General features: G+C 46.3%; 1 protein-coding gene across 2 annotated transcripts in view; it reads right to left on the bottom strand.

The window, feature by feature from the left end:
- LOC144797444 (aldo-keto reductase family 1 member B1-like) overlaps positions 1-13,076 on the bottom strand; it is a 303,524-nt gene that overhangs the window by 168,340 nt on the left and 122,108 nt on the right. For both annotated transcript variants that reach the window (XM_078668212.1, XM_078668249.1), the window contains exon 2: positions 11,920-12,087. In XM_078668212.1, coding sequence (XP_078524338.1) covers positions 11,920-12,087 — 168 coding nt within the window. The remainder of the gene's footprint in view (positions 1-11,919; positions 12,088-13,076) is intronic.

Below are 13,076 nucleotides of genomic sequence, written 5' to 3'. Positions count from 1 at the left end.
TCGTTTGGAAATACTGAACTTTGCTATCGAAGCTGCAGGCACAAATCTGATAGTAGATGCTTAAAGGACTTTGTAAATAAAGCGAGCAGAAAAAGAAGATTACCTAGCGCCCAGGAAGCAGAGAATATTAGGGAACTTCCCTTGAGTTGATGGAGAAGGGCTAGGGTTGTCTTTATTGAACTGTTAAAGGACTTTTTGCGAAGAAGGTTGTCAGCTTCCAGTTGTGTGGATTCTAAAGACAAAAGGAGTAAAAAGAGACTGTAAAGGAACGAGAAGAAAGGAACTTTGTGCCAAGATAAGAGAGAGCTATATTGTCTGACGAAATGGAAGCCGGCACCCAGAACCGCAGAGCTAAATGTATAATAGGTACACTAATAGTAGGAGTGATAATATTAATAGCTTTAGTGGTAACAATTTCTTATGTAAAGGGACATGAGGAAGAGGCGAAGGTAACTGATGTGAAATCTGTAGAAACGCTTACACCCACTGTTGCTGGTGAGAAAAGGGAAAACACTCAAGAGAAAGCGTTATTAGCTGCAGAAGCCCGCAGGTTACACGTAGATGAGTCCCAAGGAGACTTTAGGTCAAATGCTTATGCTAAACTCTTATATGAATACGTGGATGCCATGGAGGTTAAGGACTGTTACGTCTGCATGCAGTTGCCGGCGTCTGTAGATGAAGGCATTAGATATCATCACCTCCCGCTGACATATGGCATTACATGTAGCTTATTGCTTAGTATATTTTATGAGAGAGATAGTTTTGAATACTATTTCTCCAACTATGATTCAGTGTTGCCGGAAGTCCCAAATTATAAGCAGATGAACAAATGGGACTACTGGAAGAGTGAAGACAGATTGGCCAAGTTCTTCATTCCTTGGATTACCTTAGATACTTCACATGCCCGTAGAAATAACCTGACATGCAAGGTGTCAGAAGTCGAGAAGAAGTTCATAGGGCAGGTGGATGATCGTTACAGGAGACAAAAGATTTTGAAAAAATCAGGACAATGGAAAACAGATTGGACCGAGGAAGAGAAGGCACACAAGAGAAAGGGTAGTAGTGGTCCAATAGCTTTAGATAAGACGCAGAGAGGAAAGCTATGTCTACACCGAGCCAAAACGTATTATGAAAATGTATACGTGGGAGAAGTCGACTGTGAACATGCTTTCAAAATAGAGTACTATACTAAAGATTTCCTGAAGGGAATGCAAGTGATTCCAAATGTGTATTTTGTATGTGGAAGAAATGCCTACGTGAGACTACCTGACAACTGGTATGGATCATGTTACCTAGCAATTGTCTTCCCCAAAATATATCATGCACAAGACTTAGAGATCATCGAGGGCAAGACATCATCGAGGGGAAGGAGAGATATAGGAGATGCAAAAATGGTTGGAGATGTCTTTGGAGCTATGTTCCCTCTTTTGGGACTAATCCTTAATGATGTTAAAATTAGACGACTGGCAACAGTCGTCGACAGGTTGTCTGCCAGCACTGCTCAGTCCTTAATGCTGGTAGAAGGAGAGATGCAATCGATAAGGGCTATGGTTCTTCAGAACCGTCTTGCGTTAGACGTCCTACTAGCAAAAGAGGGCGGAGTCTGTAAGGCTTTGAAGGTCCAGGAATGTTGTACCTACATTCCAGACAATTCAAAGCCCCTTGAGAAAGTTATTAGGAACATAACTGATATTCACAAGGAGATCGAAGACTTGAGTAGAGAAAATGTCTGGGAAAAGGTGGGCCACGGAATGAGTGAAGTTGGAGGGTGGATCTCCACCTTAGGCAAAAGCTTTGTGTGGTATATACTAAAACCTATCATCATAATATTGATCTGTGGGATCATATTGTGGGGATTGGTGAGGGTATTCAAATGGTACAGAGCAAGAAGGTCAGAAAGGGCCCAAAGAGAGCAGCTGCAGAGATTGGCTGCCATACAAGATAATCAGTACAGGAGTCTGAGGGCTCTGGAAACGCAGAGACAAGTTATGCTAGCAATAACTGCAGTTTAAATGTTAGTGATGACCCCGAGAGGTCATCAAAGGGGGGAACTGAGAGAGCGCAAACTGACCTAAATGTATGAGTGCATCACACTTACCCGTAGTAAGCACAAATCATGAGGAGAAATGCCATGAGTGCTAGTAGTATCTGCAATTATATTCTGAAGGTATAGCTAATGTAGAGATTTAAGTAGAAGTGGAACTAATACAGAAATGTGTGACACTATATGATTTTATTAGATGTGATTATTCCTGAATCCATGTCGTGTAGCTGTTAAAATGTAAGATGGCATGTGGTTAAACGCAGAATGTGGTAGGCCTCAGGGCCAGAGCTAGAAGGGAAGGGGAAGGTGTTTCTTTCCACGACATAGATTGAACTAATGTTTTGGTCATTGCATTAATGGGCCATGATTTATAGATGTGTTTACTGAATAATAGAATAAGAGTATTAACATGCTTTAATTAAATGAAGAAGTTGAATGCTATAATCATTATGAGAAATGTTGTAGGCCTGAAATGTTTTAACATTGATTTACACGTATTGGTCTGGGCCGAGAAATGTTGCGAACCTTTTTGGAAGTCTATGAGAGTTGGGTTCTTGGCTGCAGATGTCTGTCTGCAAGAGAAAAGGGAGGATCCGATTATAAATAATATGAATAGAGGTCTGTTCAGTAGACGGCCCAGACATGGAGGAGGGTTCCGGAATGTTTTAAGGGGTATCAGCGGGCCGGAGAAGAGTCTGAGAAGCAAGGTCAATTCCAACGTATGAGGCCCAATACAAAGCAGCATGGAAAAAGCCAGAAGCTACACCACGTGAGGGGCGTCTCACGAGGGGCGTCTCAAATGTTGTTGACTGTTTTGTATTAGGGACAGCACCCCTGGGTGGAGTTAGAGCAGATGCCTGAGGACCCTTTAGAGAGCGGATGGGTAGGCAGAGAGGGGTCATGACTGGAGAACTATAGGTTTTCACCAAGAGACTAAGAGTGAGTGACTTCCCTTGGGGGTCATTCACTGCTGACACCTTTTGTTAGGTTGAGACTTGGTTAAGTAGGGATACCATCTAGAGCAGGGTAGGGACAGCCTAACCTGTGTGTTTTCCTCCAACTTAAATGAAGGAGAGATCTCAATATGCGTCAATGCTGATAGCTTTATTATTCTTAGAACTTGTGTTAGTAATTTCCGTTGCTCGTCTGAGGGCTTTCAGAGAGCACATGTATGTAGTTGGACCTGTGTATCTCGTGAATCTCATTCTGAGATGCCTGTATTTGCAGCTTATCCTAAGCTTACAATAAACTTTTGAAAGCTAGAAGTTGTTTGTGATCTTTGGGAGCGGAGTCCTTTATTGGGTGAACTAGCTTGGTAAGAGATGCACTTTCTTCCTCAATGACAGGCAACAAAGGTTCAGTCGACCAGATCGAGGTTTAGGTCAATAGTGATAAGGTATCGATCAAAATCTCGCCCTTCCACGGTTCTTCAGTGGCGCGCGCGCTGGCATCCTTCACTGAGGAATGAATTCGCTGAGCTCGGCGGCTCGTGCTTTAGAAAGCAGCGCGCGCTGCTCGGTGAAATGTCTGCCGGGTTGCTAGTGGTAAGGGAGGGAGGGTGAAGCAAGCAGCTGGGGTCTCATTTATGAAAAGTGACGCATCGCTGCGTGAAAACAGCGATGCGTCACTTTTCACTGCGGTCTCCCTGCGACATGATTGATGCGTCATATTTATAATATGACGCATCATGTCGCAAGGAGTTACAGATACGTCAGTATTTCTGACGTATCTGTAGGCGCAAAAGTGACGCATTGCTGGAGTGTGTCACAAAAGTGACGCAACTCCAGCAATGCTTCCTTTCATATGGGGAAAGCCCCATGTGAAAGGGCTCGCGTCAGTCTTACGCCTGCTGTGAGGCAGGCGCAAGATTTTGATGCAACAGCATCCTAAAAGTGACGCAGTGAAATCTCATAGATTTCACTGCGTCACTATTCCGAGGCTTTTTGCGGGTGAACGCCCCCTCTGCATACATTATACCTGACGCAGGTATAATGTAGCGCAGGGGTTTACAAAGTGACGCATCTGCTTAGATGCGTCACTTTGTAAATAGTGCGCATCAGGAGGCATGTTTTACGCCGCCGATGCGTCACAAAAAGTGACGCATCGGAAGCGCAAAACTCACGCAAGGCCCCGGTGTGTAGGTGTCACGGAGGCAGAGGCGCAACTAGAGCCACATTTCTGGGGGGGGGGAGGGGGCTAATAGAACATTTCGGGGGGGGGGGCTGAATCTTAAGCAACATGCAGAGTGGAGCTGCAGGGGCTCTTAGAAGGGGTGAAACAACAGCAAGGCCTCATTAATATGCAAATGGTCTTTTAAAGACCTGTGAAGTGCTCGGGTGCAGCTGTGTGTGTGGGGGGAGGGGCTGCAGCCCTTTGAGTCCAATGGGTGTTACGTGCCTGCACGGCTGTCAGACAGTGGCTCTTCTGTCACCACCACTCTACTGCTGCTGAGAATTGTAAACACGCATTTACAATGCAATGGTCTCGGCATTATTAAAGGTAGAGCTATTGGCATTGCCCATGACATTTTTTTTTTTTAAATCCTAAATAAATGGCATTGTCATTTACAATGCCAATAGCTTAATCGCTTGCAAATGCATGACCTATTGCATTTACACCCACAGAGCCAAACACACAAAGCCACCCACACACACATACAGAGCCACCCACACAGAGCCACCCACAGTCATTCACATAGAGCCACCCACACACACAGAGCCACCCTCACACAGACAGAGCCACCCACACATAGAGCCACCTACAAAAAAAGCTATCCACACAGAGCCACACACACAGAGCTACACACACACACACACAGAGCCACACACACACAGAGCCACCCACACAGAGCCACCCACACACACACACAGAGCCACCCACACACACACAGAGCCACCCACACACATACAGAGCCACCCACACAGAGTCTCACCTATAACTGAGTCTGCTTCTTGGAAAGCGGGGAAGAGGCGACCCTTTGATACCGACTCCAGCAGTTGGTGTCTGTAAGGGGCAGATCCCACATTCCTTTCCATGCACTCACACTTCTAACTGCTCCTAAATGTCTGTGGAGGGCATGCCTGGTGGAGGGATGTAGAGGGAAAATGTTGCCTTCCTGGTGGTATTGGCCCCTTTCTGAAATGGATTCCTAGTGGTTCCTAGACACTTAACAGCTGCTGACCTATTCACATGTCTACAGTCTGCAAATATGCCCTCCCTCCTTGCTGAGACAGAAACTGCAACATTTGGGGACAGACACTGTTGCTGAGGGACTGGTGCCAGCGTAGGGAGACAGGCAGACTCTTACTGTTGTAAAGACGGACATGGTGTTGGGGCAGACCTCAGTGGTGAGGATGGGCACTGGTGCTGCGAGGCATACTCAAGTGTAGGTGGCGACGGATGTATGGGAGGGACATGTATGGGGATAGACACTGGTATGAGGGACAGATACTGGGGGCGGGGTGGACAATAAGCGACAGACACTGGTGAGGTGGAACAGACACTGGCGACAGGAGCCAGACACAAGTGTAGGTGGCGACGGATGTATGGGGAGGGACATGTATGGGGATAGTACTGGTATGAGGGACAGAAACTGGTGTTAGGGCTGATATTGGGGGAGCGGTAGACACTAAGCAGCAGACACTGGTGAAGGGGAACAGACACTGGTGAAGGGGAACTGACACTGGTGAAGGGGAACTGACACTGGTGAAGGGGAACTGACACTGGTGAAGGGGAGCAGACAGTGGTGAAAGGGAGCAGACAGTGGTGAAAGGGAGCATACAGTGGTGAAAGGGAGCAGACAGTGGTGAAAGGGAGCAGACAGTGGTGAAAGGGAGCAGACAGTGGTTAATGGGAGCAGACAGTGGTTAATGGGAGCAGACAGTGGTTAAAGGGAGCAGACAGTGGTTAAAGGGAGCAGACAGTGGTTAAAGGGAGCAGACAGTGGTTAAAGGGAGCAGACAGTGGTTAAAGGGAAAAGACAGTGGTTAATGGAAAAAGACAGTGGTTAATGGGAAAAGACAGTGGTTAATGGGAAAAGACAGTGGTTAAAGGGAGCAGACCGTGGTTAAAGGGAGCAGACGCTGGTGAAGGGGAACAGATGCTGGTGAAGGGGAACAGACGCTGGTGAAGGGGAACAGATGCTGGTGAAGGGGAACAGCCGCTGGTGAAGGGGAACAGTCAGTGCTGCTGAGGGACTGGTACTAGTGTATGGGAACAGGCAGACACCTGTGTGAGGACAGACACTGGTGTTGGGGCAGACATCAGCGGTGAGGGTGGACACTGGAGGCGGGAGACAGAAATTAGTGTAGGTGGCAACAGATGTCTGGGGAGGGACATGCATAGGGACAGACACTGGTATGAGGGACATATATTGGGGGAGGGGTGGACACTAAGCAACAAACGCTGGTGAGGGGAAACAGACTGGTGAATGGGGTCCTGTACTGTTTAAGAAAGAGAGAAAGAGATGAGCTGTGGGACAGCTGTGGGAGCAAGTGAGATAAGGGAGATGAGACAGGCGACAGGGCTCCCCGGCATACTGAGGGGGTGGGAGACCGTGAGGAGGCGACAGAGTGAGACATGAAGAGGGGAGGGTGCGCGGGCGAGTGAAGGGAAAGGAGATTGAAGAGAAAAGCGGGAAGGCCAGGAAAGAGTGGAAAGACCGAGGAGGGAGAAAGAGCGAGAGAGACAGACAGAAAAAGAAAGAAAGCATCAGCCATACGGATTCAACATGACTTAAGGTTTTGTCAGCATCTTGCCCACTGGAAAGCAGCCTCACTTCAGCCTTCTTTAAAACTGCAAAAAGCTAGAAGTGGTTTTCAGAGGCTGGAATGTCGGGGACTCTCTTTTTCAATGGAGTGACACACACTAGATGAAGTCTCACCCCGGGCCCGATCCAGCCCATGTGAGGGCCAGGGTACAACGTGCAGGCTTTCATGAAACATCTACTTTTACTACTAGTTGGCAGTTAAAGTTCGTATAAACTCAACAGGGACACTTGACACCTCAATCTATTCTCTCAAGGCACAGGATCCATTACAATGTGACCTCAAGCCCCTTAACCAGGAAGACAGGCCGCCTTAAAGGCGACTGGTAAGATAGCTCAGTGGGATAATGCATGTACAGCGGATAGCTGTCTGTAACCTTAATGTCAGGTTTTCGAATTCTGGTGGGGCCACGCAGACTTTCATGCATATAAGGTCGATTAAATGACTATGTCCAATACAGCCATCTTAACCAAGTGCCTACATACAATTCGGTTTATATAATGTGCTATGTATTGTAATTACCTTATAACTAGGCACAAGCACTTCACTCCATTATAGGATTTTGTTTGCAAGTGGCTTACAGTTTAGGACTACAAGTTTCAGAATTCAATGGAGGTGGACGAGGTACTGACACCTGAGACAGCAGACATCAACAATGCTATGTATAGGTTCACAAATATATGGCTAGTGTGGTAGAGAAAATAATATGAGACTTTTTCCTGAATGAATGTGTTACTGTGGATACTTCCTGCACTGAAGGCCTTGCTCCTCCCTGTATGGTTGCTCCTCCCTGTATGGTTGCTCCTCCCTGTATGGTTGCTCCTCCCTGTATGGTTTACTTTCACTGACCCCACTCCGATCGCTTATCTCACGCGCTATCGAGTCCGTGAGATCCACGCGGCCCGTCCGGAGGGATGAGGCGAGCCGGGGACGGAAGGTGGGCTGCAGGCGGCTGTCGAAACAACAGGGGGAGGAGAGACGGGAGGGAGAAGAGGGAGGAGACGGTGGGAGGAGAGGCGCAGGGAGGTAGAGACAGAGGAACAAAGACGAGGACGCCAAAACAGAGCTGTAACTAGGCACAAGCACTTCACTCCCTCCCAGGATCCAGAGGCTGCAGTCACAATATATGGGTGGCTTTCAAAACAAAAACAAAATTAATATCCCAAAGACACGAGGCTGTCTCCAACGAAAAACAAAAGCCGATACTCAGAGCCCAAAAACTGGGAATGCGAACCAAACAGACCTTGATCCAGCAGAAGAGAGAATAATAACAAGAAGTGAAATTCGATCAAAGAAAAGTATGGTGGTGCAACTTAAAAAATGCAATCTGTTGCGTATAGTTCAAAATGAAAAAGCATTGACCAAATCGACAGGGCTGGCTTTTGTATAGCCTATGTACAATATACATTGTAAACAGGGGTACAGAACATATATGCACACCTTTACGAACAGATCACATAAAAGAATAAACGTGTTTCCTGCCGAACAAAAAGCAAACTGTATACCTACAGGGCCTTTAAAGTTAACCTCAGAGAGCCCGACTTCATCACCCAGTGGGAGCTGGAGCTAGCGTACGCCTACCACACCCTTGACTTTCATTTGAAGTTGCAGACACTGTAACGCCACTCACCACGCTCCAGTCCAAAATAAAAAAAAAGCAGCGTTGCTACTTACGATTACTTTGGGTGGTGGTGGGCGGCCAGGCACCGGCCTGCCTGCCTTTCTGCAATCGGCGGCCCAGGCCTGCTGCTGTCTGCACTCCACGGTGGGCTAACCAACTGCCTGTGAATCCCTAATGAGTTAGCGAGGACGTGCGTGCACGTGTGCCGGGGCGTGGCATACTGAAAAAAGTACACTCACACACTGCCTGCACGCTGCACATAACCAAACCGGGCCCCCTGCCCAATCAGTGTCCTGTGCCTGCGGCCCGCCAATTAACAGCAACACGGAAGGGCCGCAGGCCATCCGCCACGGCGCCTAAAGCAAATTATTACATATGTGATGCGCCCCGAGTCTGAGGTAATTTACGGTTATATACTGACTGACATTCACATTCACATTGCCTGCCAGTATGACCAATTGTATGTCGTGCAGATGCAGAGTTGCAGACTTGCAGACGTGTGGTGGTATTATGTAGACCCGGCCCTTAGCACCGGCACAAATTAAGCACTGCAGTGACCGCAGGACACAGACTGAACGTTTTGTGACTTCAAACCGCCAACTTGCCTGACCGGAAGCTCTCCCCCCTGCCGAGCCAAAAACGCTTGGGTGGATTCATGAGGCGCGCGGGAGATGCCGCCGCGCGCGAGAGCATCACCTCACGGGATCGGAAGGCCCGGCTGCGGGTGTGCCCTGGCTGCTGGGCTTTCAGGCTCGCTGGTATCCGACCGGCTGGTGGGAGTGCGGGCGAAGTCAGCAGGAAGGAATGTGCACCCGGGTTCGTCTTCCGCACTGGGATCTGCTCATAACATAAACCACATGTCCAAGCCCTGAGAGGACCCCGCGCACCTGCAGGAAGGTGTTCACAGACCTTGAAGTCCTGCCCTGTCTGTCTTTGGTATCAGTCTGACTGCATTGGTTGCATTCCGTCCTTACATCATGTTGTACCACATGACTACCGGGGAGGCGGGCGCTACCACTGTACGCGGCACGGGTACGCTGTAAGCTTCTAAACGCCTGTCTGCCCACAGAAAACGAGACGGCGCAATGTGTACTCTTGGGCCGACAGAGACTTCTAGGTGGAGGAGGCTGCGACTTCTTGGGGTGGCGGGTGTTATGTTTAGTTGATTAAGATCATGTTGCATCATGGTATTGGTAGTTCACATTTAAACTTACACTCGTTGTCGTAGGTTTGCCTTAACGATGTTAATGGAAAACGGATGATTGGCGAGCAGTTTAAAAGCTCAAGGGATTGTGGGAGGGAGAAGATTGTTTGAGATTGAGGAGGTGAACGGGCGGTTTTAAACGATACTCAGCAGGTACGTGCACATATATGAACATGAACTAAAGATCAAAAATGAAATTGAACTCGTTTTGAATATGTTAAGCACGAGGTGGGTTGAGAAATACAGCGAGTGTCTAAAGAGAAACACAGAGTTTTACTGCAATAATTGATTGTTGGTTGTTGAAACAGGAGAGGGAGGGCAAGCTATTATATTAAGGAAAAACATGTATCGACAACGGGGAGAGGGAGAGTAGGAAACTGTCTAAGCAAAGATTAATATGCTGAACATAGCAATGTCAATGTTGATTTTAACCCGGAAATGCAAAACAAAATACATAGATGGGATGGTGTTTTCTTATACAAAATTTCTTTGTTGTTTTTCTACAGTGACCCCCGAAGAAGGGCAATGTTAGCCCGAAATGCATTGGGTATTAATTAAACACTGCTTTTTACGAAACCCTGCACTAGTCATGTTCTTTCATGAGGCCCCGAGTGGCACAGGCAGAACATTAGAAACCTGGGAAAAAGGCACAAGAAGTCTTAAGGGAACTATAGTATACAAAAATGGCAATAAACAGAAGAGAACAAGAATGAAAAAGTCCAAATGAATCAAAAAAGAGAGAAAGTAGCGCCGAAGATGGCATATGTCGCAGTGCATTTGGTTTGGGCCGGAGACACGGCCCAGTCTTATTGTGGCTAAAGAAAAGCGCCGCCATTTTCGATTCGGGGGCGTGTTTTTTGCGCCCTGAGTGACAGACGACGTCACAGGGCTAAAGAACGCAAAAAATCACGCCCCCGAATCCGAAAAAGACGGAGCTTCTTTAGAGGGACGGCTCTCTCCTCCAATGGCTGGCCTCCGTTAAGGAAGCCAGCCAATGGTGGAGAGACAGGGCAGAGAGGCGGGTTCTGAAGCCCTACTAAACAACATTAAATCTCGAACTTCCGGTCTGCCTTTGGCAGACCGGATATTACCGAGACCTAAAAACTAGAAACTGCATGAAATTACTGGGATGTAACGCAATTTAATGTGAAGACGCGTGCGTTCCACACATCTTTGAAAGTGAATTTTGTGTAGCATTTATCGAGTGATGATGTGTGTGGAGCATGCATGAGCTAAGAGGCACTGAAAAGGAATGCCACAAAACAAATAGCTATTAGTGCAATTACTGGCTCAATTTTTTTCAATACGAGAAAATACAGCATGAACCCAAAGACCAGTGCAAACATAAAAGCAGTTTTAATATCAGCGGTAAAACTTTAAACATTTTTGTTTCATTAGTATAGTACTAAATGAGCAGGGTACCGCCCCATGGCAAGCCAATAAAATCAATAATAAAAAATAATACTACAGTACCAAAAATAAAAAAAAACGGCCAGACCTAGCAGAACATAAAAAATGAAATATAATTCCATCCCGTGTAAAACAAGAAGCGCGAGCAAAAAGGAGACGTAGAGGGCGGAGCGAGTGAGTGGCAGGGAAGTGTGGGTGTGGAGAGAGATTTTTCTGATCCTCTCTCCCACGTGATACTTTTCACTTCAGACCGCTGCTGCTCGCAGCTCAGAAGCGATTCCCCCGAAGCATGCCTGCAAAGCGACCCGGCTTTTGGCTGTCACTGTGTAAGTAAGAACCCACACCCCCTTCTCTGAGGCAAACTGAATTGAACTACATTCTGGCACATGTTCAGGTGGCAGTATGTTGGGGCCTTATTACAAAGCCATTCTGGAGTATGTAAAGCAGTACTCCTGTAGTACTCTATTAGGGACTCAAGCCGACTTTTGTGACAACTAAAATGGAAATAAAATACGAATATTTGGGCTGTATTTATATACATGTGTTAGAAATAGAAAGGACTATGGCATTTTTACATTTTTGGTAAGAGGGCAAAAAAGAGACTTCCTGTGGTATTACTCCTGATGCTCCTAAATGCTTCTGTGACTCTTGCCTATGTTCTGTGGGGGATCCATTAATTTATTTATTATTGTATGTACTAGTGTGTCAAAACAGGATATGCTTTTAACCAGGTTTTAACTTTGTCAAAAACAATCTGAAATACAGATTCCCATCCTCATTTAAACTGCCAAACTACAAACATTTATAATTAGTAGCTTTATGGAGAGATGTGTAACTTGCCCTCAAGAGTTTGAAGTCTCCTTCAAAACAGTACCTTGCTGACGACAAACAAATCTTCTCGTTTAACAACACCCTCCTGGATTTTCTGACGAATTCCTTCCCCAACTTCTTTCTCATTCTGATAGGCAAAGGCACCATCGATGTGGCGATATCCTGCATCAATGGCCACCATCACAGCATCCTTCACTTTTCCAGGAGGAGACTGGATTAACAAAAAATTAGAAGAATAAGAAGAACATTATCAATTGAATTTAGCTGTGCTTCAACCATAGCAGAAGCGATAATACCACGTACAAGCACTGACAAGACAGGAGATCTGGCCCGCCTCTTCAATGTGTTTAATTATCAATTTATCTATGTACTTAATCACTCTCCATCATTGCATTTTTGTACAGGAGACAAATACACAAACACTCACTCTTTCTTTTATAGTGAAGTGTCACTTCAAGTTCTAAACAAGGCTTACTAGAGGCAAACGTTTGAATAGCATGCATGGTACTTGCAATAGCAGTAGGTGGCCAGCCATATAAATGGCAGAATGTGAGCTATACAAATATGACTAGCATAGCATAAAATTATTGCGCTGACTTCCTCCTGAAATTTACCAGTATTGTTAATAGCAGTTTTTTTTTTCTTCAAATCGACATTTTAATCGACCTGTGTGAGAAAAGGGCAGGTATGCATCATGCGCTATCTTATGCATTCTCCCTGCAGGCTTGGTGTTCCTTTCTGCTCAGCCTGTGAGTAAGGCCATTGTATGGTTGGAATGTTGAGAGTGTGCTTTAATGAGTGGATAGTTGCAGTGAGTAGGGCTACGCAGACAGATGCTTGCTCCTGGTGGAGCTTTATCTGTGACCTACAACTAAGCTAATAAACCTACTTCTTTTAAATCCTACTTGTATCTCTCCTTTATTGCAACACTGGTGATGGGTGGAAAAGAAACTACATGCGAGGAAGAAGAAATAAGTGGAACTGCTGAAGAAACTAATAGGATTACAGAACAAAATAGTTTGCAACCTTTAAGAAGCCTTTAAGGAAGTATTGTGTTTGGTAGGCCCACCAGTGTCTATGTACATCAGACAGCCTGCAGTCTTGTGCACTTTAACAGGCCAGCAGCATAAGTGTGCAGCAAATATTTCACATGAACGAGAAACACTGTCAAAGAGTGAAGGGTTGCCTCAACAAAATCAT

This window comes from Lissotriton helveticus, chromosome 1_1, assembly GCF_964261635.1.
Source record: "Lissotriton helveticus chromosome 1_1, aLisHel1.1, whole genome shotgun sequence".
Lineage (NCBI taxonomy): Eukaryota > Metazoa > Chordata > Amphibia > Caudata > Salamandridae > Lissotriton > Lissotriton helveticus.
The sequence above is the reverse complement of the archived record's forward strand: the minus strand, read 5'-3'. Positions and strand labels throughout refer to the sequence as shown.